The 24,620-nt window shown below is 57.2% G+C and overlaps 1 protein-coding gene and 1 long non-coding RNA gene across 6 annotated transcripts; one reads left to right on the forward strand and one right to left on the reverse strand.

Annotated features, from left to right (window-relative positions):
* Positions 1-441: 441 nt before the first annotated feature.
* CCDC102A (coiled-coil domain containing 102A) lies at positions 442-23,097 on the reverse strand. Of its 5 annotated transcripts, none has more exons than XM_045442871.1 (10): positions 22,814-23,097; positions 18,189-18,380; positions 13,994-14,732; positions 11,621-11,847; positions 8,612-8,720; positions 6,025-6,141; positions 5,456-5,665; positions 4,906-5,076; positions 3,747-3,850; positions 442-1,544 (listed from the first exon to the last, which is right to left on the reverse strand). In XM_045442871.1, the coding sequence occupies exons 3-10, from the start codon at positions 14,576-14,578 to the stop codon at positions 1,415-1,417; spliced, it is 1,653 nt and encodes a 550-aa protein (XP_045298827.1). In that variant the 5' UTR covers positions 14,579-14,732; positions 18,189-18,380; positions 22,814-23,097; the 3' UTR covers positions 442-1,414. The 5 variants fall into 5 exon arrangements, with proteins under 5 accessions (XP_045298827.1, XP_045298828.1, XP_045298825.1 ...); XM_045442872.1 differs by lacking the exon at positions 22,814-23,097 and adding an exon at positions 19,813-20,110; XM_045442869.1 differs by lacking the exon at positions 18,189-18,380 and having other exon boundaries at positions 22,814-22,938.
* Positions 22,536-24,219, forward strand: LOC123579214. Its single transcript, XR_006702681.1, has 2 exons — positions 22,536-22,744; positions 23,736-24,219. It is a non-coding gene; the product is annotated as an uncharacterized LOC123579214 (long non-coding RNA).
* Positions 24,220-24,620: the final 401 nt, after the last annotated feature.

A 24,620-nucleotide genomic window follows, 5' to 3' on the forward strand; every position in this document is an offset into this window, starting at 1 on the left:
CACCCCTTAGGGCCCAGCACTGGGGCCTTGGGGGCCCCCTCAGACTGGGCCACAAGAGAGAAAGCACGGGGTGCAGCTCCCCACCACAGCCAAGAGTCTCTTTCCCAATTGAAGCGAACTCCTCTATGGTGCCAGGCCCCTGCTCAGAGCCACAACTGCTCCTTGCATACCCCCTGAGCACAGGGCACTCACCCCTTCTGCCTGCTAAAACACAACGTTGACGGAGCCTCTTTCTGCAGAAAGCAGGCCTGCTGCTGAGAATTCATCCAAGGGCAGGTGTCTCAATGCCACCTAGACTTGCAGATTCAAAAATGTATGCTATTGTGTTTTGAATAAGTTTCTACCAGATTTAACGTAAATCTGCTGGTTATAGAGGGTTTAGACGTTAAGTATCAAAAATAACATGGAAACTACCTGCAATTTCATTACCTAGAGCAGGGCTGGGGTAAAGATACAAGGATTTATTATTTATTGTGTTTACACCTACCTCTGGTCAGCTGAACTTCATCCCATGCGGCAGAACCCAGTGGGCAAATCCCCCCTCTCTGGCGCATACCTTCATGTATTTCAATAATAACTAACCTTTACTGAGCTCCAGATGAACTCATCTTATTCTCACGATAGCTGTATGAGATGTCTAATTTACAGATGGAGAAACTGAGGCTCAGAGAGGTCAGGTACTTCCCCATGGTTGCACAGCCAGGAAGGGGCAGAGGCAGAGATCTGAATCCATCCGGAGCAGAATGGAAGTCTCTTCTTCTCAGATTAGACACACACTGTACCTCTTCCTTCCCCTCATGGGAGCCGGATTCCCGACCATTTAGCAGCTCAGATGTTCATTCATTCATTCTCCTGCATATTCAGTCATTCATTACATAACTTGACATTCCTGAGCTCGGGCTAGGTGTCAGGTGCAGGCTGGTGCTGTCCCCTACACCAGCTGCCCACATCTGCCACACTCTCAGGACTCTGCCCTGAGAACCCAAACTCGGTTTATTACAAAAGGCTGAGTTTATCACATTGTACTATAAACAGCTCCACCTGACCCCCAAGCTTCAGAGAGGCAGCCTGGGTCGAGGCCCCAACAGCCCCCCTCGCCATCCCCCTCGCCCCTGCATGAAGGTCCTGGGTGGATGGGGGTGTGGAGACCGGGCCCGGGAGCGGTCCTGTTTTTATAACATCAGATGGGTCCAAGGACCCCGCGCACATACATAAAATATACATGTATAAAACACAGGCGATGGCTTCCTTTCCAAGAAGTGTTGCTAGGGTGGGACAGTCGACCCCCACCCTGGGAGAGGAGGAAGTCAGCCGTGGCGGGGAACACGGGTGGCTGCATCAGTCCGAGCGGCCGGTCCGCCTAGGCACCCAGGGGCCTGTGGCCACGGGCCAGTCCTGTCCGGCCCTGGGAGCTCTAGGCCACCTGGATCTGCAGGTCCTCATCCTCATCCAGGTCGCTGGCTCCGTCCCCGGCTTCCTCAGTGCCGAAGCGAGTGCTTCGGATCTTCCCGAAGAGGGGGGCGTTCTGCTGCTGCCTTCGGAGCCTGTGGGGCCGGGTGACAGGACAGTCAGGGGAGTCTGTCAGCTGCAAGCGGCCAAGCCTTCCCTAGCACTTCCCTGCTGCCAGGCCCCAGGCTGGGCCTTTTTCATCCATCACCTCAACACCCATCATCCTCCCAGAAACCACGGAGGTGAGGGAGATGCTACTTCACCCCCATTTGGCAGACAAGGAAACTGAGGCACAGAGCAGCCAAGTAATCTGCCTAGTCCCCTGGACAGTAGTGAGTGAGGCTGGGCTCCACGGTGGGCTGGGGCTGGAGAGGTAAAGTAGCCGCTTAGGGTCATACTGCTGGGATTTGAACCCACGTCAGGCTCCAAAGATCACAGGCAGAGAGTTTGGGGCTGGGGGTCTGAGTCCCCTACCCACCCAGGGACAGTGAGAGAGTGCTCCGCCCTTGCTCTTCCCCACATTCAAATTCCTAAAGCCAAAATTTACAAGGGCTGGTGGAGGAAATGCCCATCCCCCAGCAAGTGGCTGCCTTGGCTGCATCTTACTGGAAGGCATGAATTATTAACACGGCAGGGAGGGGCCCCGGCGGGGGCCTCCATTACTGGGTCGTGATTTAGTGAGCTGTCCCCGGAACATTAAAGCACAAAAAGTTGGAAAATAAAACGAGGCAGCGGTCCTGGGCAGCCCTGCCCTCCCCGTTGGAAGCACTTGAGAGGCTGGGTAGAGCCTGCCTGTCCATTTGGGGAGTTTATGGCTCCCAAAGAATGTGGCCAACACTGCGGGAAAGCCCGGGGCTAGGCGGCCTCTGAGGGGTGGGTGCTGTGGGGGTAGAGTGGCCAGTGCCGGCCATGCCTGGACTGGTGCCTGGGCCCCTGCACAACACTTTATGGGTCTTGTCCCAGGCAGACGGGGAAACTGAGGCCAGGTTGGCCACGTCACATGGCTTCAGGTCTGGCTTCATAGCCTGAATTCCCAGCCACGAAAACTCCACACACGGCACCACACGGCACGTGCTCAGTAAATCAGGGCACAGATGGCCAGGGGGCAGTTTGGCCAGAACACTGGTCCACTGTGTGGCCGTGAAGACACCTACCTTCTTAGGCCTGAGTTTCCTCGTCTGCCAGCTCCCTGGAACAAAATATCTTCTACTTCCCTTCTCTCATAGGAGCATGATTCTTGCGGCACAACATGGGTCCCAAATATAAGTACCCCCCAACAGCCCCGAGGGGCTCCCCGGGGGCAGAGGCAATAACAGCAGTAGCAGCACTTACTATGTGCCAGGTACTTTTATAAGCCCATTTAACTCACAATAACCACGAGGTAAGAACTGTATCATCCCCATTTTACAGAGGAGGAAACTGACACAGAGAGTTTAAGCTAGTGACCCAAGCAAGACCACGTTGACCACTGACATAGCTACTAAGTGCAGATTCCCACCACCCGGGCAGCCTGGCTGCAGAGCCCGTATCTCTCTGTTCTGTGAAATAATAGGATGCCACTAAGGGCCTGGCTAGGGCCTGGCACAGGAAGTTGGTCAGTATAGTGGTCATGATGCCCTTGGCTGGCGGGGCACCTACGAAGTAGGCAGGGGCTTAGGCTCGGCTCTCTGTTACCTTATGGCCCCGGGGAGAGTGCACAGAGTCCTGGGATGGGGTGGTCAGGGAGGGGATGAAGAGTGCTAGCTGGGTGCCCCAGAGACCCTGAGGTCATCCTTCACTAACGCGGTCGCGTCCTGTCCAGAGCTGATGGGTTGGGTCTACCATCAGGGCCGGGGCTCCTCCATGCTTCCCTGCCTTCCGATTCCTCAGCTCCCAGCTGGCCTGTGGTCACCCCAGCCCGGGGACCTTGGGGGCTGCTTGTTCTTCCTGGCCATGACTCTCCAGACACTTTGGCCCTGCCCGCTGCCCCACCTAGGACCCGACCTCTTTGGCCGCCCTTCCTTCCCTCTCACCACCCGCCCACCTGCCTGCCAGCAGGTCACAGGAGATGATTCCAGGGCTCCCAGCTGGTCTCACTTCCTGCACTCCCCTTCCCTGGTTTCCTGGCCCTGGCCCTTCCTGCCTGGAGGGGACAGGATTCTGGCCCCAGGGGTCTTGGATCTCTTCCTTCACTGCCTTCCACTCTAGCAGGAGTTTGGGGCTCCAACCCTGACCGGGAGGAAGTCTCTCTGCCCTGTTTCTGTGCCCCGGCCAGGAGTCCTCTCCCCGCTGGCCCTCCTGCTGCACGCCGGGCTCACCTGGACTGCAGATGTTCCAGCTGCACTTGTAGGTTCTCGCTCTGCTCCGTCTGCTCGTCCAGCGACCGCTGCAGCTTCCGTGCCTGGTTGTGGGCCTCGTCCAGCTGGTGGGTGAGCAGGGAAAGAGCTTGAGGGTCACCTTGGGCCAGCCACTCCTGCCATTCCTCTGCCTTCCCCAAGAGCAATCCCTGTCTGTCCATCGAGGCCAAAACCAAGGCCCACCTCCTCCAAGGAAGCATCCCTTTGCTCCTCTCTGTATCTGCTGCGCCCCTGCCTTCCAAGTCTACACGTCTTACAACACCCCAAGCTACTGATGCAGCTATCAACCCACCTGCCCGTCTCTCCCTGTGGGTCTGTTTATCTGACCATTCAGCCGTGGAATAGCATCTGCCCATGGAGATACCTACCTACCTGCCCACTCACCACTGCTTACTCTACCCGGCCACCCATCCGCCCTGTCTATCTGCTTCCACTCTCCCAGACACACCTATTATCCCATCTTTCCATCCTTCTGTCCTTCTTTCTCTCTGTCCATTCATCCTTCTACCCACCGATCCAATCAGTTATCTGGCCATCTTTGCACTGTCATTTGTCTTTCCACACATCTGTACACTCATCTGTCATTTAACCGCCCATCCACTCACCTACCCATCCACCCATCCATCGATCCAATCACCTACCCATCCAGCCATCCATTTATCCAATCACCTACCCATCTACTCACCCATCCACTCACCTTTCATACATCTATCATTACATCCTCTCCATCCCTCCCTCTTCCCTCCTCCCCCTCCCTTCCCCATCCACCTGTCCATCTGTTCTCTCATACTTCTGTTCATCCATCCACAGTTACTCTCTCGTCTTTCCATTTACACATCTATGTGGTACCTGTGCCTCCTACACATCCACCCACTCATCCATCCATTAATCTATTCGACTACTCATCTCTTCGCCCGTTTTTCTTCCCACGCTGCTACATACGCATCTATTTACCATCCGTTGGACGCCCACATCCCGCTCTACCCTGGGCACCTCCCGAGAGTCAGGCTCATGCCAGGCACCGGGGGCCCGGCGCAGAGTGACACAGGAGGGCCCTGCCGCCCCACTCCTACCCCGGCGGAGGTCTGAGGCCGCCCTCCGGGCCCCCGCGGGTGCTCACCTCATCCTCAGCCTGGGCCAGCTCCTTCTTGAGCTCCTCCACCCGCAGCCGCAGCTTCTTCACCTCTGCCTCGTGCTGTTCCACCCGCCGGTTGGCGTGTGCCAGCTCTGCCACCTTCTCCTGGAACTGTTTCTTCAGCTTGCCGTGCACGTGCTTCAGGTCGGCCAGCTCCTGCGGGGCAGGGGAGACGGGGGAGGACTCGGCGTCAGAGGGCACCTGCCCGTTCGCCGCCGTGCCTCCAGTGCCCACAACAAGGCTGCACCCAGCGGGTGCCCGATGGACATCTGGAGGATTAAGAGGCTTAAGCGACACAACTAACAAAGAGCACTGGCGCGGGGCTGGGCTCCCAGTAAAGTGCTCGGTAAGCCTCGCCCCCGGTGGGCACCCAGGAGGAGCGGCTTCTAGGGCGGCTGCCACCCCTGTCCTTAGTCGTTACTTCAGGGGTCCCGGCCCCCAGTGGGCTGGAGGTGGACACCCAGCAGGCGCTCTGCCCTGGCTGCACGGGGCCCCAGAGGTGCCCCAGCCCTGGCCGTACCACCCGCTACCCCACCTTGTTCTTCTCGAAAAGCGCAGCCTGGCTGGCCCGCAGGTCACAGTCCAGCGCGCTGGCTGTCTGCCTCCGCCGCCGGGCCAGCGCCTCCTCCAGGTCCCCGACCTGCGCCCGCAGCTTCTTGTTTTCCCGTTCCAGGCCCAGCTTCTCAGTCTCCAGCCTCTCACGGCGACCCCACTCGGCTGCGTTCTCTGCCTGCAGCCGCTCCATCTACAACAGGGCAGGACGGGGTCAGGGTTCCGGGGGACAAGGGACAGCAGGGTCTGGGCTGGATGCTCCCCCTCCCCATCTCCTCCTGTAGCCAATTTTGGCTCCAGGAAGCAGATCCGGCTGCAGCAGCTATAATTAACCTGGGCTGATTTCACGGTGTGCAGGATGTGAGGGAGCTTCTGGTCTCTGTGTGGGAGAGAGGCCCGTCACCCCCTGCAGGCTGGAGCCCGGGGTGTGGCTGGTCCCCACCTCAGTGCACAGGCCTGCTTCTTGCCCTCTTCTGAGCGGTCGGCTGATGGAGACAATGCTCCTGGCTCCCCCCAGTCCCAAGCTCTCCCGGCTCCCAGCCGCAGCCTCACCTCACCCCTCAGCTCGGCCATCTTCCTGTCCATGCTGGACCGCGCACCCAGCTCGTCCTCCAGGTCTTCGGACATGCGACCCAGCTCGTCCTGGTGGGCCTCCTTCAGGATGCTGAGCTGCAGGATACAGCACAGCCTGGTTATGTGAGAACCACCTGGGTGCATCTGGAACCAGCTCTGGGGGATGGGCTCCGGTGCAGGAACGCTCTGCAAAGAGTCTGAGGTGGGGCCCACGTGGGCCACAGAGTATCCAGAACAGAGCCTGAATCCCACCACCTGTGCCATTTCTGGCATCTCACGCTTCCGACCTCATTACCTGCTAGCCTCCCAGTGTCTACTCGTGGCCCCTGTCACCCCACTTTCCACAAGAGTAGCCTAGAAGGAGCTCTTTAAAAAGACAAATCCAATCATACCTCCATCTTTGGGTTGCTTAGGATAAGGACCCGCCTCCTTTCTATGGTCTCATGAAGCCCTGCGTGGTTGGACCCTCGTCCATCTTTCCTCAGCCTCATCTCCCACCTCTCTCCCCTTAGTTCACTGTGCTCTAGGCTCTAGTCCTCAAACACACCAAGCTCCTGTCTACCACTGGGCCTTTGCACATACGGCTCTCTCTACCTGGTGCACTCTTTCCAAGGTATTTTACAGGACTGACTTTACTCATTCTCAGGCTTTGGCCCAAATGCCCCCTCCTCAAGGAGGCCCCTCTCCTCCTCCCTAACTACAAGGGGTGCCTCCTTTACTCTCTGTCCCATTCCCCACTGGAATGTGAGCTCGGGAGGACAGAGAGCTTGCCTGTCTGCCCACCTTTGTATCCCCGATGGTCTCGGCCCTGGGTAGCCCTGTGCTGGCTGAATGCACACAACAGACCCGAACAGGGTCTGCGTATGGGTGCGGGGCTGGCCACGTCAGGATCGCCTGGGGTGATTCTGGCAGAGTTGCACATTCCCTGTTGCACAGCAGGAAAACCAACAAACTACCACTCTGTGCAACGACACGGATGAGCCTCAAATACATAATAGTGAGGGCAAGAAGCCAGTTACAAAAGAGAATCTTTATAATTATCTGCTAAACTGCACATTCATGTTTTATTCACTTTTCTGCAAATGACGCCACTTCATAATTTGCAAAGATTAAAAAGGCAGATTCCTGGACCCATCCCCCAAAGATGCTGGCTTCAGGAGAGTGAGGGTTTTAGGATATTTCCCAAGAGATTCTACCACGGGACCAGCCTTAGTCGCCTCCAGGGCAGTTTCAGGCTCTGAGGTCTGGATCTTTGCACCTTCTGGAAATGCAGCTGATCCACAGGCTTTCTCTGGGTGGCTGCGCCCCCTGGTGGCTATGGGGGGCCTGCACGGGAGGCAGTAGCGGCCCCCCAGGGGGAATCTGCCTACCCCGAATCCCCCTGCTACCGTGGTGGAATCCCCTCTCTGCCAGCTGGAGTCTCAGTTTTGTCATTTATAAAATGGGGACATCAGGGTCCAGCCTCATCGACCGCCCCGAGGCATCAGTGAGAGCACACACTAGGTGCCCAATGAATGCTACATCCAGACACCTCCCCTTCAGCACAGTCTACAAAGCCCAGTGAGGTTTGGCTCCCCTGTAACCTCCTCTCTCACTACTCTCCAGCCACACTGGCCTGTTTCTTGCACACACTAGGCTTATTCTGGCCGCAGGACCTTTGCATTTGCTGTGCCTTCTGCCAGGAACTCTGCTCCCATATTGTCTCAAGGACGGCTTCTAATTCCTCTAGGTCTTGCCTCAAACATCACCTTCCTAGAGAGGCAGGCCTGCCTGCCTGCCTTCCTTCCTTCCTTTTCTTCCTTCCTTTCTTTCTTTTAAGATTTTGTGAACTTTATTTTTTTTTTATACTTTATTTATTTTGTGAGAGAGAGAGCAGGGAGGGGCAAAAAGAGAGACATAGAGAATCTCAAGCAGGCTTTATGCTGACAGCGCGGAGTCCGACCCGGGGCTCGACCTCACAAACTGTGAGATCGTGACCTGAGCCGAAATCAAGAGTTGGACGCTTAACTGACTGAACCACCCAGGTACTCCAAGAGAGGCCATTCTTTTTTTCTTTTTCTTTTTTTCTTTAAATGTTTATTTTTGAGAGACAGAGACAGACAGAGTGCGAGCAGGGGAGGGGCAGAGAGAGAGAAGGAGACCCAGAATCTGAGGCAGTCTCCAAGCTCTGCACTGTCACCACAGAGCCCGATGCGAGGCTTGAACTCATAAGCTGTGAGATCATAACCTGAGCCGGAGTTGGACGCTTAACCGACTGGGCCACCCAGGCGCCCCTAGAGAGGACACTTGTGACCCACCACCCCATCTCTCTCATTCTGAGTGCTTCAGAGCTTATGAACGTACCTGCCTGGTTACTGTCGGTATCCCCCGGGCCCCACCCCGTGGCCTCCACAAGGTGAGCTTCTGAAGGCAGGGACATCGCCTGCCCTGACACCCAGAACAGCATATGGCACACAGCCAGTGCTTGGCGAGGAAATGACTGAACTCTCTGTCTCCTGCTCCCACTGCTGAAATTCAGCAGCGCAGTGCTGCGTCTCCTAGGAAGACCGTCAGCTCCAGGACTTACTTGCTTGAGCATCTCCTGCTTGGTCTTGTTCAGCTCCTCATACTTGATCTTCCACTGGCTGAGCTCCCCTTCCAGCTTCTCAATGTTCCTGCTCAGTGCCAGTTTATCCCTGGAGAGAGGAGGAGGAGAGGCAGACATGGGGGTGAGCTCACTGAGGCCCTCTGCTGAAAGCCCTCACCGGTGGTGGTCTGCACCGGAGGAGTAGTCCGTGTCCAAAGTCCTTGCCTTGGCATTCAAGGCCCTGGCACCCCACACTGTGGCAGGCACCCTGCTTTTGCACTCCTTTTGGAGGGGTACCCCCAACCCCAAGCACAACCGCGGGTGCCCGGCTTACGACGTGGGGAGGTGACCGAGACTCCAGGGCAGTGGCCATCCTGGGCAAGTGTCTCAGGCTCAACTGCCAAATATGACGTCTGTTCCTGTTTTATGTACTGGGGTTCCCTGTAAGGCTTGGTTTGCACACAGGGTTCTGGAGTTGGAAAAGCTGGAAAATACTGTCCAGTGGGTCTTAGATGGAGGGGGCACTTCCTGTCATCATCCCTGGGTGGGTCTCCTGCGATCCCCACTCTGCACTCTGCTCTGCGCATGCATGAGATGCTGTGAGTAAAGAGCACAAGGCCTGGCCCTGGCGCACAGTAGGTGCTCAACGAAGAGCTGTGCTTATCATCACTCTTCAGCATGCTGTGCCTCACGACTGCCCCCCCCCCCCCCGCCACTCTCAGGAAGCCTGACGTGTCATACGTCTAACATGGGCTTCTCAGAGGAGACAATGCCACCTTCTAGGAGGTATGTCTGATAATCACGCATGATCGGGTCATTTAGTGGGCAAGGACAAGGCGTGCCTACGTCCTGCAGTCAACGTCCAGGACATCTTGTGCACCCAGGAACTGTCCCGCATCCCTGTAACGCGTGCATGTCCTGTTGGACATCCCTGGGTGTGAAAAGGATCTGAGCCTTGAACCTCAGGCTGATTCCCATATAAACAGAAAGTATCTTCGGTATAACGTGGTGTTCCCCAGGAACAGAATCGCTGTGTAAATTGAGGGAACGTCGCGCTCTGCTTTGTTTAGAACTCTACCAAAGGCTGTTCATCTCTCAGGAAATCTGGTCACCAAAGAGACAGCACTTGTGTATTTGAGTTATTAACCCCACACACCTGCACCTGCCGTTTTTGTAGCCGCCCTGGGAGGTGACTTTACCTGAGTGAACACACATAAGGCTGCAGGACAGTGGCTGGCTCGGAGTATTTGCTGGTATGGTTATCATCGCTATCATTCTTTATAAAGTTACCAGATGCTGACTACATTTGACCCTGAACACCATAGATTTCAACCGCCCGGATCGACTTACATACACACTTTTCAATAAATATAGTACAATACTATAAGTATATTTTCCTTTTCTTTTTTAAAAATGTTTATTTTGAGAGAGAGAGAGAGAGAGAGAGCGCGAGCGCGCGCATGTGCCCAAGCAGGGGAGGGGCAGAGACAGAGGGAGAAAGAGAATCCCAAGCAGGCCCCGCACTGGCAGCCCAGAAGCTGACGTGGGGCTCGAACTCATGAACCGTGAAATCATGGCCTGAGCCGAAATCAAGAGTCAGAGGCTTAACCAACTGAGCCAGCCAGGCACCCCTTCCTTTCCTATTCTTAATGTTTTCTTTTCTCTAGCTTACTTTATTATAAGAATACAGCATATGATACGAATAACATACAAAATATGTGTTAATCAACTATTCACATTATCAGTAAGGCTTCTGGTCAACAATAGGCTATTAGTTAAGTTTTTGGGGAGTCCAATTCTGGGGAGTCAGATTTTCAACTGCACGGGGGGTGGTCAGTGCCCCTAACCCCCACATTGTTCAAGGGTCGACTGCATTTCACTATTTCTTCTAGGGGAGCTGGGCCTGAGCATTTCCATGTCACGATACATATATTTTATGACAGGCTCCCCTCATTTCTGCTTTAAATTTCAGTTAATGAAACAGGTTGAGTTTTGTCTGTTTTGCTTAAACAGAAATTTACGGTCTCACAGTTCTGGAGGCTAGAAGTCCAAGGTCAAGGTGTCAGGAGGACTGGTTCTGTCTGAGGCCCATGAGAGGGAATCTGTGCCCTCGCTTCTGGGAGTTTGTGGGCCACCGTTGGGGTTCCGTGATTATAGAAGCACCACACTGACCTCTGTCTTCACACTATCTATGCATTTAATTTCTGGACAGAAAAGGGTGTTACAAAATATTCTTTGCAATCAGGCCTGTGCCCTGATCAAGGTCACCGGGAACCTCCCTGTTCTAAATCCACGGGTCAGAGCTTAGTCCTTTCCTTACTTGATCAATTCAACTGCTCACTGCCTCCTCTGTGAAACAGGTGCTCCTGGCTTCCCTGTCCCTTCCAGGACTCCCTTCTCCTGTCTCGTCTCCTGCTTGGCTCTTCCTCTAATCTCTAAACTAGGTTGGCTCCAGGGCTCCGTCTCTGACCTCCCTTCACCCGGCTCGTGGCTTTACCAGTATCACCTATTCACTGCTGCCTCTTGAGTTCTTACCTCCAGCCCAGATCCACCTCACGAACTCCAGACTCCTCATGTCCCCAGCTGTCTCCCTGTCATCTCAGACTCAACCAGTCCAAACCTGAATTCCCATCGGCAACCCCTCAACCTCCCTGACTGTCCATGGCACCCTCTCCCTGCCAGGAGAAAAGCTCCGTGAGGCCAGGGGTGGGGAGGTTTGGTTGTATTTAGAGCGGTATCCTCACTGCCGAGCACGGGTTTGCCAGAGTAAATGCACGATACATATTATTTAACTAATGAATTATTAAAATAAGTCAATAAACCAAACCTTGCACTGGGTCCTCTGGTAGAGCACGCCGCTCTAAAGTTCCAAGACTCAGCCCTAAGTAGTGCCATTCACCTGTAGCGAGCCTCACGTTCCACAACACTGACTTTCATTCTGTGATTCTGAGGGTGCCCTGGTGTGGCCAGGTCCACCCCCCGGGGCCCTGCTTCCCTCCCAGGACTCACTCTCGCTCCTTGAGTAGCACCTTCTGGGATTCATCTAGCCGCAGCCGCAGGGCGGTCAACTTGGATGCACCCTCTTCGATGGTGGCTGTGTCTTCCCAGGGCAGCCGGCTGCGCTCCTGGCGGCCGGAGCTGCCCCGTGGGCCCCCGGCCCCCACGCTGCGTGCCTCCCAGCAGCCCTCGGGCTCCTCTGGTCTGCTCTTCAGCAGGCTCTCCACTAGCTCCAGTTCCTGTGGGGACCAAGGCGGAGGATGGACCAGTGGCAGCTGAGCCCCCCTCTTGGCCAACCTCCTGGCCTTTCCCAGGCCCGGGGTCTGGGATCAGCTTGTAGGTAACCTTGGGCAAATCACACAGCCCTTCTGGGTCCCAATTTCCTCTTCCGTAGCCTGCCTCTCCATCCCTGGAGAAGGAGAGACACCCCCTCTTCTGGGCCTCCCCCTTCACTTCCTGGAACTGTGCATTGAGTCAGCCACCAAAGTTCTCTGTATCCGAGAAGATTTTGCAGGAGATGGTGAGCTCCCTGTCATTGGAAGTATGCAAGCATATGGTGGGACACTGGTGTGAATGGAAGCAGAAGCAGGGACACTTATAATGGATAAGAGCTAGCTTCTCTCAAAGGGAATTCCGGCTCGAAGATCCCATTCTTCACGTGCCAACACTAAGGCACCAGGAGATATGTGACATGGTAAAAGAGGCACAGGCAGGCAGTCCCTGTGAGCAGAACCAGCTCCCAGACAGGAAGCACTGAGGGATTATTAACTCAGTGCCAAGCCCTCTTCCTCTCCTCCAGCCTCCCCCTACCCCTTGGCCCCTTCAGCCTGCCCCTGCTACACCCACGGCCTGTCTCTGACCACGAACCTGAGACATCCATGGACTCTTTTCCAGCCTGGCTTCCCTTGTGACCTTTCTAGATGAGTCTAGGCCAACTCCTTCCTGGTCTGGCCCTCCGTTTCCCTATCTGGACTGGGACAGTGGCCCTGGGAACTACCTGGGGAGAGAGACTCTACTCCTAATGTATCTCAGACTGTCTGGGTGGGGGCCTTGGACGCCACCTGGTCCAAAGTCCTGTTTCACAAACAGGGAAACAGGGAGGGAAGAGCCTTTTTCTGAGTCTCAGACCCAGACCCTGATCACCACCAGCAGCCCCTTGGCTAGGCTGGAGGAAAAAACCTCAGACTGTAATCCCAAGGTTCCTGCCACTGCACTGCCACCTCCGGGGCTGTGACTGCAACCACAACAAGGACAGGTCAGGAATAGCACCTGAGGCTGGCTGACAGGAGCTGTCATTATCTGCCCCAAAGAAGAGCAATGAATGCCACCTCCGAACACCAGGCAGGCCTGGGGAAGGGGGTGGGGGTGGGGGGGGGCTTCAGCCACCAGGAGGCAGCAGTGCCCACGCCAGCCTGCAGGGATGGAAGGGGAGGGAAAGGGGCAGCCAAGAATCTGAGCTGGAAGAGCTGGCCTGTCTGGGGATGGAGCTGGGAGGAATTCGAGTCTGGACTCTGCTCCTGCAAGGCCTGCTGGGTCAGGGGATGCTGCCCTCCACACCCACCATTAATGCTCCAGCCAGACTGATTATTACAGTGGGTCCTGGAGTTCACCTGGTTCAACTACCCAACGCCCCAGTCACCAGCTGGCAGACATTGGTACTTAATCTCTCTATGCCTCAGTGTCCTCATCCACAAAGCAAACACCTCTTGAGATTGTGCGAATTAACTAGATATGGCACACGCAGAGTTTAGTGCTCTGTGTAGGTGCCCACTGAATGACGGGACCTGTTATTCTCAGCCTCTGGGCTTTTGCATGCCTAGGATGTCTGCCTGCACGTTTCACAGCTAATCCTCCACATCCGTTTAGTCTCAACTGAAATGGGACCTCTTCCAGGAAAGCTGGGAAGCCCCCTTCCCAAAGCCTGGTTCAGGGACCTTCTCTGTGCCCCTATTGCCCTGACAATCCCCCATCCCCTCAGCTTTGATGATGTGGGTTATAGATGTTCACCCCTACCCGCCCCCCATTCAAGCTGAAAGAATGAATGAATTCAGCTGCGATGCTAATGGACGCCTACCAGGCAACTGTTTGGATCGTACTCCTGCCCCAAAGGGACGATTTCATGGTTCTGTTGACTGCTCAGATGTGGGAATGGACCTGGTCCCAGGCCTCGCCACCCTGGCGATCTCCCTCTCCCCCGAAGAATGGCCTCTTGAGGCCCTGGGGAGCAGAGGCCGACCCAGGGGAGTGAAACCTCCCAGGGGACCAAGCCCTTCCTTATCCCCCTTTCGGAGTCTCGCAGCGCTCCCTTCCGGACCCCGGTGTCAAGGCCCTGCCCAGGAGCCCACCTCGTCCCCAGCCCCACAGCCCCACCCGCGCGCCGCGCACCTGGCTGTCCTGGGGCACTTCCGACCCGACGTCGCGCACCGGCTCCTGCTCCCGCTCGGGCTCCGGCCCGTCCGGCGTCCTGTCGGCGTTCCCCCGGGCGCCGCGCAGCCGCGCAAGCTCGCGGCCCCGAGCCTCGCACTCGCCCTGCGCCTCCTGGCGCTCGCGCCGCGCGCCCGCCAGCTCCTTGGTGAGCGCGTCCAGGCGCTGGCGCAGCTGGCGCACCTCCTCGCGCGCGCGGTTGCGCTCGGCGCGCACCTTGCTCCACTTCTCGCGCCAGTTGGCGGTGCAGTCGGACCACCAGCGCATCGTCTTCTCCATCTGCGCCGCCCGCGCGCGCGCCTCCTCCAACTCCCGCAGCCGCAGCTCCTCGCGGCTCTCCCAGTCTCCGTCGGCCAGCAGCGCGGGCGCGGGCGGCAGCGACAGCGCGGGCGGCGGCCCCGGCGAGGGCGTGCCGCTGGGCGGCGTGGGCGGCAGCGAGTCGGCCGGCCCCATGCGCTCCGGCGAGGGGCTGCCCAGGATGGTCAGGAGGCTGCCCTTGGACAGCTGCGGGGACTCGGCCAGCCGGGGGCTGGGCCCGTGGCTCATGGTGCGGCCGCGCGGGCGGGCCCTGCGTCCCAACTCCGGCCGGACTCAGGGGCGGCACGGGGGACGCCCGGCGGATGCGATACGACTGTGCATGATGGCCACTGCTCCCCACCGCTCTCCTGGCCACTGGGTGGGGGACGCTTCTTCCTTGGACCTGTGGGAGAACACAACCGTTATTAGGTCGTGGCCACCACCTGTCCATACCCATAAGCTCAGACATGGGAAGGGCAAAACCGGCAGCGGGAACCGCATGAGCAAAGGCAGGAGGGGGGAAACGGTCTGCTTCAGGAAAGTCCCAGTGAGGCTGTAGTGGTGAGCAAGGGCCTGTAACCGCTTCCTCACTGGCCTCCAGACACCACCCTACGGTCCCTTCACCCTGCAGCCGAGGCAGCTTATCTGAAACCTTGATCTGCTCTCCCTGACCTTCAAGTCCAATCTCACAAGGTGAATGGCTGGTACTACTTCTCCATCTCCACCCCAAATGCAGCATGCGTGCTTGCTGAAGGAGTCCCCTCCCTGCCTCTTGCTGCGCTGGGCTAACTCTCATCCGTAAGATTTATCTGAGATATCATCTCCTCCTAGAAGTCCTCCCGGACCGCCTCAGGCCAGGTGGCCAGCCCCATCTGTGTCTCCATCATTAGTCTAACCAACCTCACCTACCATTGATCTGTATCCCTGTCTGCTCCCCATCCTGTGAGTTTGCTGAGGGCAGGGGCTGGCTCTCGGCCACTGTTTTAGTCCCGGCATATGATGACAATGGCAATGACATTTGTGGAGGGCTGACTACAGGCCGGGTACCATGCCTAGGGTCTCATTTATTCCTCTCAATAGACTCCAGGGAAATGACTGCCATTTACCTAAGGGGAAAGGGAGGCTCAACTCAAGGTGGGTTAAAGCCTCGGATATGATCGCAGATACTGTGTCTGGGAGCCCAAATGCAAACACTGGTGAGGGTTTGGTGAATGCAACACGTGTTCTGGTGGTATGATGGAAATAAGCCCGTATGCAGTGTGGGGGTGTAGCGTGGTGAGGGATCGGTCCCACTGCTGGACTCTGCTATTTGTGGGCCCCATCACTTTAAAAGAAGCGAGATGTGGGCCCCTGGGTGGCTTGGTTGGTTAAGCATCTAACTCTTAATTTTATCTCAGGTCATGCTCTCAGGGTTTGGGGGTTCCAGTCCTGCAGCTGGGCTCCACACTGACAGTGTGGAGTCACCTTGAGATTCTCTCTCTCCCTATGTCTCTCTGTCCCTCCCAACCCCCTCTTTCTTAAAATAAACAAACTTAAAAGTGAGACGCATGCCCTCTCTCTGTCCCCAGCCTGTCCCCCTCTCCCTCCATTGTGGCCTTGTGTTGACCGCCAGCAGCAGCCTCTCTTGGGACATCATGCTCTTCCTTCCCCATTCAGCAGAGCGTGTCCCACAAATCCTCACCCAAGGCCCTGCCCCGATAGCCATCCCTTCCTTTCCAGTGCACTTCTGGCGGGACTCAGCCCCACAACCAAGTGCCTCAACACCAGCTGCTCCCAACACTGCGTGGCCAGCCCTCTCTGTCCCTTCTTCATCCTCCTCCCACCTCTAACCCCCACTCTCAGCAGGTGATCTAATGTCATAGTTGCAGTGAAAAGGGAAGCCATCAGATTGGCACTCCCTCCAGGTCCTGTTCCAAGGCCCATGGCCCCCTTCTCTCTGGCCCTAAGAGGATGGAAGGGCTGTCCCTCTTTGGGTCAAAGGTCCCCTCTCCGGTTTCTCCCATCTCTGCCAATGATGCCCTCTCTAGGGGGCCTCACCCCTGCTGGAGTCTCTCCTGGCACAATCCTCCCCCCTTCTCCCCTCCTCTCTCTCCTCCCTGTCAAGGCCCGTCCACCCTTTCAGTCTCTTTGCCCTCTCTCATCAGGCCACGCCAGGCTGGTTTCCGGCCACACTGCCCTACCTACCTACTGGGCAAGTCTCAGCCCTCGCCGCTGCACCCTCTCTAGTGTGGGCACCGTCAGCCTCTCCTGCTTTCCTGCGTCACCCTCATCCAGGACGCCGTGCTCTCCAGGTCTTCCTCCTACCCTCCAACTGCTTCCCGCCAGCCTTCCCGGGACAACCTGGGTGCATCTGTTGAGTGGCGGCATCATCCAGTCCTGGGGCTCCTTGTCTCTCACCACCCGGCCTGAGCCACCCCACCATGTCGTCACCAGCCCTGAATCTCTCTCTCTAGCCCAGGTGCCCCATCGGAACCTCCCACGCCTCTACCAGGATGTTCCTCAGATAACTCAGACTCAGCCTGGCTGAACTGGAACTCACCTTCTCCATTCCCTCCACAACCAGCTCTTCCTTCTGGATGCCCCCTCTGGGAGAAGAGCACTTCCTCACTCCTTCATGCTGTGGAGTACATTCTGGAATCTTGCTTTCTCCCCACGCCCCTCATCCCGTCACCTCCAACTCCTGTCGGTCTGTCTGCCACATGTCACAAGGATCTATCCACCTTTTTCCTACTCTGTCACTAACCTGTCAAGACCACCACCATCATTTCCCACCTGGGTGAGCCCAGCCACTGCCTCTCTGCTTTCCCCCTGGAACCACCTTTGCCTTCTTCAAATCCATTCTTTTTTTTTTCTTTTTTTTTTAAATGTTTCTTTATTTTTGAGAAAGAGACAGAGTGTGAGTCTGTGGGAGAAGCAGGGTGGGAGAAGTGGGAGAAGCAGAGAGAGAGGGAGACACAGAAGCCAAAGCAGGCTCCAGGTTCCGAGCTGTCAGCACAGAGCCCGACGCGGGGCTCAAACCCACGGACCGTGAGATCATGACCTGAGCCGGTTGGACACTCAACCGACTGAGCCACCCATCGTGCCACTCTTCAAATCCATTGTGAACAGTGGCAGCCAGAGTGAGTTTTAATTTAATTGTTTTTAAAGTTTATTTATTTGGGGGGAGGGGGAGGGGACAGAGGATCCGAAGCAGGCTCTGTGCTGACAGCAGGGAACCTGACACAGGGCTTAAACTCACAGGCGGTGAGATCATGACCTAAGCTGAAGTTGGACACTTAACCGCCTGAGCCACCCAGGTGCCCCCAGAGTGAGTCTTTAAAAATGCAAACCTGGGGGCACCTGAGTGGCTCAGTCAGTTGAGCATCTGACTCTTGATGTCAGCTCAGGTTGTGATCTCGAGGTTCACGAGGTCAAGCCCCGACCCAAGCACAGAGCCTGCTGGGGAGTCTCTCTCTCCCTCTCTCTCTCTGCCCCTCCCCTGCTCGGGCGCTCTCTCTCTTAAAATAAACAAACATTTTTAAAGAACACCAACCTTTGGCCACGCTTTGTTGTTGGCAATAGCGGTGACCCCCCTCTAGCGTCAAGTCCGAGCTCGCTCCCTCTAGGAGTCCCAATCACAAAAATCCTTCAATCCCACCACTTGTTCACGGTCCGCACCACCCGCCTCCCACCCCCCCGCCCCCCAGCCCTGCTCCCCTCACTCAGCTCACGTTCCACGGCCCTGCTCTCGCCCTGGCAAACTCCCTCAGCGCCCCAGCCCCTCTCCTGTTCTTTTCTCCCCAGGCAGTGCCAACCTAGGTCACCTCCACTGCTCTGCCTGTCTTGCCTCCACCTGTGCAGCCAGACACACGGGTTTTACCGTCAGGTGGAGCAGTTTACGTTCGTGACCGCTCGCCTGTCAATGCTGCCCGGTGATCCTCCTGTATTTCTCTCGTCCGTTGGCTGTTTGTTAATTGTCTGTCCACCGTCACCAGACATCGGTTCTAGAGGCCCAGCTCTGTCACCAACCTCGTGTAAGCCACTGCCCCTTTTTGGGCCTCCATTTCTCCACCTGTAGAATGCGGGTGGCGTGGGAGTGAGGGAGACCAGTGCTTCCTGATCAAGGGATTTTTCGGATTCACCTAGATACTTGCTTAAAATGCTGTTCCTGGGCCTTACCTCCCCCACGCCCTGCCAGAGCCTCATGGTCAGTAGGTGTGGGGCTGGGGATCTGCATTTTTACAGTCCAGGTTGGGGACATTTGAGTACATGGTGATGTCTCGTCACCACCCCTAGTTTCACATAGACACACGTGTACGTCTCGATGCCAATAACAGCTACACAAAGTCACACACCCAGACACAGCCATACGGACCTAGCTTCCAGTTCCCCATACACCACCACCTCCCTGGCAGGCTGCGTGCCCTCCGACAGGCTCTCTGTGTGTGCAGTGAGGTGGTTGGCCTAGATACCACGTGCATTCGCAGACATCTTCGCACACCCGGACACATCTGCAGACACGCATGCAATCCCACACACTTAAACGCAGACACAGAGCGACACGGGAAGGCACATATCCTCAGGGATGAACCCCTATGCACGCACCACGGTACGGATGCACGGAGATGCTCCCCTGTAGATACAGAGTCACGGATGCACCCGAAGACGTGCACGTGAAAACACACCGATGGGTACACACGGACACATGCCGATACTCACCCCTAAGACAGACAGATGCACACGCACACAAACACACACTCCTCCTCTCCGCCTTTCCCTGGCCCAGCTCCACGAGAAGAAGCTCTTGGAAAAGAGAAACAATGTGCGGCCCTGAGGGGGAGGGGAGGAGGCAGGAAATCCCAGTGCCAGACCTGTGCTGGTTCTGGGGTGTGGGGGGGGGGAGGTCCGCCAGGCTCTGGCTGCTGGGCCCTTCTGGCAGCCCCTAAACTGAGAGGGTGGCAGGGAGGGGGCCACTGCCATATCCTCTTGGCCTCCGGGAGCTTCCAGGCCTGGCATGGGGCTCAGCAGTGAGGGGGCGGGGGTGGGCTCTTTCCAGGAATCTCAAGCCTGTCGCTCAGGGGCAGGGCAGGCGCCACCCAGGCCCCTAATGGCTTCCAGGCGCCCACACTAAAGGCAGGGGTGGGCTCCAGACGGAGCTCCCGTTGCCCTTCCCAGCAGCCTGGCTCAGTCCCTCCTGGGGCTGGGGGAGGAGGAAGGGGAACAGCGGGGAAACAGGGGCTCTGAACAGCCCTCCTGCAAGCCCAGAGTCCCCTGGGGGCCATGTGTGCATACGTGTGGAAAGGGGTGGGGGTCCCAAGGTTGGCTTTCTGGAGAAGCCCACCCTCTGGCACACCAGGAACCTTGCACCCCACGTAGATTCCGCGGCAGCCAGACCCTGCCTAGCAACACCTCCCCTCACCCTCACTCCCATCCCAATCACACAACACAGCCCCGGGGACACACACACACACAGAGCCCTAGTAACGGACGCTCACCACACTCACCCAGAGTCGTGCAACACAGAGGCTCAGGTCACAGTTACAGAGACAGACTGCCGCCGCCCTGCCCTTCCTGCCCCCTCTCCACCAGGCTCAGTGCCTTCTTCCCATAGTGTGTGGTTTGTATGTGTGTGTGTGTGTGTGTGGCCTCCTGCTTCCCCTAGGGTGTCACTACCCCCCAAAGAGCAGGTCGGGGAGGGACCAGCCACCACAGGCCCCAGAGAGCCTTCCTCACCCCACCCTCCCCTCTCCTGCCTCCCACCAGCCAGACGGGTCTATTCCTGCTCTAATCCTCAGGGTTTCTGCTCAGGCTGTTCCCCCACTCGGAACGCTGCCCCTCAGTCTCCGAAACCCCCACCCATCCCTCAAGCTCAGTTCTGCCACCTCCAGGAAATGCCTCGATCTCCTCAGCTCCAGCTCCTCCTCCCCAGAGAGCACAGCCCTACAAACCGTCGCAGACACATTTGGCCAGCTGCCCTCTCTTCTTGCAGCACAGGCTTCCCAGGCCCAGACGGGACGCTTGTGCCACCCACAGCTTCTAGGACAGGCCTTGAATACAGGATTTGCTTGAAGTTGGCTGGCGGGGTGGAGAGCAGAAGGCTTAACTGTGACCTCGCATCCCGTTAGTTGGGCAGTCCCCCTTAGTGGGACTCAGAGCTCCCGAACTCCAGCCCCACAGCCGTCCTCACTGCTGCAGGAAGCTGTGGGCTCACTCTAGGACAGAAACTAGAATCTTTTGATCCAATACTTGCCTCAGGCGAGGCCCTCATCTGCTCTGTCCACAGAAAGTGACCAGTGGTTCCTGCTGCTTGTGTTACTGTCTAGAAGGTCTCTCCCTCCTTCTTTCTCCATCAGCGAACTCCTACACATCCTTCAAGACCCACCTTTACTTTCCCCTCCTCCGGAAAGCCTTCTCTGATCTCATATAGAGCACGCGAGTGTTTCCAAAGCACTGGCACACCACCCTGTTCTTAGGCAATGGTCATAAGGAAATCTTGATCTCTCTGGCTGTCAGCACAGGGCCCAGCATACAGCAGATGACACATAAATACTTTCTAGGTTGATGGATAGAAGATCAACAGTTAGGGATCCCCTTATAAAGAGGGAGGGTTGAACTGTCCTAAGGATAAAGAGTCATTTTGTAGCCAGACTCCAAGACAGGCAGGTGTGTGAGCCGGTCTGTGGCCAAGGTCAAAGTCAGAGGTCACTTCATGGCCAAGTTAGGGATTGGGCCTCTTACTTAAGCTTAAGTGACCCACAGGAGGGCAACTTTGTGTTTTGTCTTTAGCATGTTTAGATGACTCTCACTATCCAGCTAGAGAAGGGAGCAATGCTGAAGGCTGGATGGGGGCCAGCTGAGGGGACTGGGGGTTACGCAGCGGCCCAGCTCTTCCCTCAAGCTAAGAACCCCGCTGTGTCCTTCCAGAACCTTTCAGGTGGCGCTCTGGAGCTGCCCATGGCCACAGGCCTGGCTGTGGGCAGGGAGCAGAGCCCAGCAGGAAACCGCAGAGGACAGCCTGATTGGATAAGTGCAGGGTCCAAGGCTGGTCAGCCCACAAACTGCGGGCACCTGTCCCTCGGACCTGCTGCCTGGGCTCCAGCCACTGGATGGCCAGGAGAGGAGGGAGGGAGGGAGGGAGGTAAGCAGGGCCTGCCAGCTAGACCTGAGCCCCTGGGGAGCAGACTATCCCAGGCACCCCCATCTCAAACCGAGGAGCCACAAAGATGTCCTACATCACTGATTAGAACTCCTTTCTTTACAATGGACCAACTTAGGTCCAGAGGAGCAGCGACTTGCCCACGTCCACCCAGAGGACCAGCAGCAAAGTGGGGGTGGGGTGTGGGTGGGGCTGGACTGCTGGGATTGGATCCTTCCCCTCCTGGGCTAAGTCTGCCTAAGGGGCATGATGCCCCTGGGAACACTTATAAGAGGGGGTCCTCAGGCATAGGGCCAAGTGGCCAAGCATAGCTGGTATGGGAAAGAGTTAGAGCCTTTCACGGGGGCTGGCCGGCCTCTCGGCGACTCCTCGAACTATTCGCTTTTGTAGAGCAGACATCCCCCAGTCAGGGCTGTGCCACAGGTAGGCTGTGTGATATCTGCAACTCTCTGTCTTGTCTGGGCCGGTTTCCTTGCCTGTACGATGGGGAGAAGCACTAACAAGATTCCTAAAAGCTCTGTCCAACAAAGTGGGCAGACCTTGTGCCACCTGAACCGACCCGAGCCAACCCAACCCCCACACAGGTCTGTACAACCCTCACTTAAGACACAGAAACAGGAGCCCAGGGCGGAGAGTGGGTTTGCCAGCTATCATCTATTGGCACCATTAGAACGGGGGGGGGGGGGGGGGTAACTGAGGACCACTCCATTCTCCTCGCACTGAGCCATCGCTCTAACTGCCCCAACTCCCTCCAGAAATGCGCTTTCTGCCCGCCCACGGCCAGAAGTCGCGTCGACCCTCACTTCCTCGCCCCTTCCCCAGCAGCCCCGGTCCGGCTAAGACGCCCCGCTCCCTCTAGCGGCTGGCGGAGGGCAGAGGGGGCTCCCGGCCTCAGGCGGCGCGGTCCCGCCCACCCCGCCGCGCGGCCCCCATTGGCGGCCGCCGCGGGCTTGGGGCGGTGGCGCCGCGCTCCGATTGGCCCTTGAGCCCGTCCATCCCGCACTCGCCATGGTGACCACGTTGGGTCCCCCGGGAGAGTTCCAAATTCCGCCCCCGCCCGCCGCCCCCCTCCCGTCCGGTCCCGGCCCGCAGCATTCCGAAGGCGGCCCTGCCCTCCCCCCACTCCCGGCAACCCCTCTACACCCGAGGCCTGGGGCCCCGGGAAGTTGGGGAGCCCCGGGAGGGGGCTAGGAAGTTCTCGGAGTTTGGGGGTTGCTGCGGACGCTGTGCCCCTCTCCTCCAGCACGCCCCCCAACTTAACCCCTTCCCTCCCGCGGAAGGTTCGCGGCCTGGAGGGAGTTCCCGGGACGCAGTGGCTAGCTGCCCCCAGCGCTGCCGCCCCCGCTCACCTCAGCCGGGGACCCGCGGGCTCCGGACGTCCGACCCGCCGCGGCTGGGCGGAGCGGGCACGGGGCTTGCCGCGGCCTCCGCCGGGAGGGCCGAGGGAGGGCCGCCGAGTCTCCTCCTCCCTCCCGGAGGGAGGGGAGGGAGAGGAGACGGCGGGGCGGGGGCGGTGGGCCCCGGCAAGCTGCAGCCCCAATGTGACCCGGGCCCACCGAGTTGCCGGGGTGGGGGCACCAGCCTGATTTGGAGGCGAGGGGCACGGGCCGGGGCGGCGGGCTCTGCTAGAGAGGGAGCGGGACCCGGACGGAGGCCCCACCTCCGCTTGGGGCCGAGGGTGGGGGGGGGGTACGAAAGGCAGGGTCTGGGGGCCCCCGCGGGGTTCGGCTTTCCCGCCTCAGGCTTCCAGAGCGCCAACGACGCACTAGGCGCCCTGCAGCCGAAGTGGGCACCGCCTGTGCCGGGACAGCACGTGGGGCGCGCTTATCAAATGTTCACTTTTGTTACCTGCATTCTTCCTAGTGCCAGCTCTGCCACCGAGTGGCCGTGGAGCAGCAAGTCTCTGCCCTTCACAGGGCCTCAGTTTCCCCTTTGTACCACAAAGGGATTCACCAGAGTAACCTCACGCATGTGGAGAAGCGTGGTGCGGCACTTGGCCCGCGGTGGGGGCGGGGGGGAGATTTTCTCCGAGGCGCTGGGGTACGCCCAGCCTGGGACAGGAGCAGGCAGTTGTCCCCAGGCAATTACGGTAAGGCGTTCTTTTGTGCGCCCAGAGGCTGTGGGACTTCCTCCGCCCTCGGGAGTAAGGTGGTTGTGGTTTGCCCGCGAGATGGGGGATGGGTGCCAGGAGGGCTTCTCATCATATCCTGTATCTGGAGGGCGACTGTGGTGAATCCTCTTTTTTTTTTTTTTTTTTTTTTTTTTTTAAAGTAGACTCTAGGCCACCTGTGAGGTTTGAACTCCTGACCCTGACATCGAGTTGCATAGTCCGCTGACTGAGCCAGCCAGAAAAGCTTCCCTGCCATGAATCCTTCTGAAAAGATCACCAACACTTCCCGGAGAAAGTGGAGGCAACAAGACCACATTGGGACTCTACCCTGAAAAGGAAACGAAAAATGTTGAAGAAAGACTAGCTTTAACTCACTAACACTATTTAGATTATGATTGCAACCATGCAGACATTAGAATGAAGAGTTGGTCCTTTACTGAAACAGGGTCATTTTTGCAAATATATTTGAGAGTTTCACGGGCAAATGTTGCTCTGAATCCTTTGGTAGTCTAACAATTCTCTCTGGAAGGACGCGATCATTTCTCTTTAGCAATGTTCTCTTCCTCTGTGGACAGCTATGCCTTCATTTGTCCCATGTCACTTTAACCAACTTCATGAAGCCCTGTGCTTTTTGAAACATTTGCAGTTTTGCTTGTCAGTTCATTTGCTTCTTACTTGCGTGGTTAAATGCTGATGTCTGATGGAGACAGATTTGGGGAGAGGATGTGGTGTTGGAGAGAGATCTAGTCCATAAATGTTGCAAGGCTGGCCTTTGCTTTGCTTTGTACCTGGGCCTGTGAGAGTCAGTTACTAAGTACTCAGAGGACAGAGATTCTCCCCCTCTTTTTTTAAAAATAAGTGTTTATTATTTTTGAGAGAGAAAGACAGAGTGCCTGAGCAGGGGAGGGGCAGAGAGAGAGAGGGAGACACAGAATCAGAAGCAGAATCCAAGCTGTCAGCACAGAGAGCCCAACTCGGGGCTGGAACTCACAAACTGTTGAGATTGTGACCTGAGCCGAAGTTTGCTGCTTAACCAGCTGAGTCAC

The sequence above is a fragment of the Leopardus geoffroyi genome, chromosome E2 (genome assembly GCF_018350155.1).
Source record: "Leopardus geoffroyi isolate Oge1 chromosome E2, O.geoffroyi_Oge1_pat1.0, whole genome shotgun sequence".
NCBI lineage: Eukaryota > Metazoa > Chordata > Mammalia > Carnivora > Felidae > Leopardus > Leopardus geoffroyi.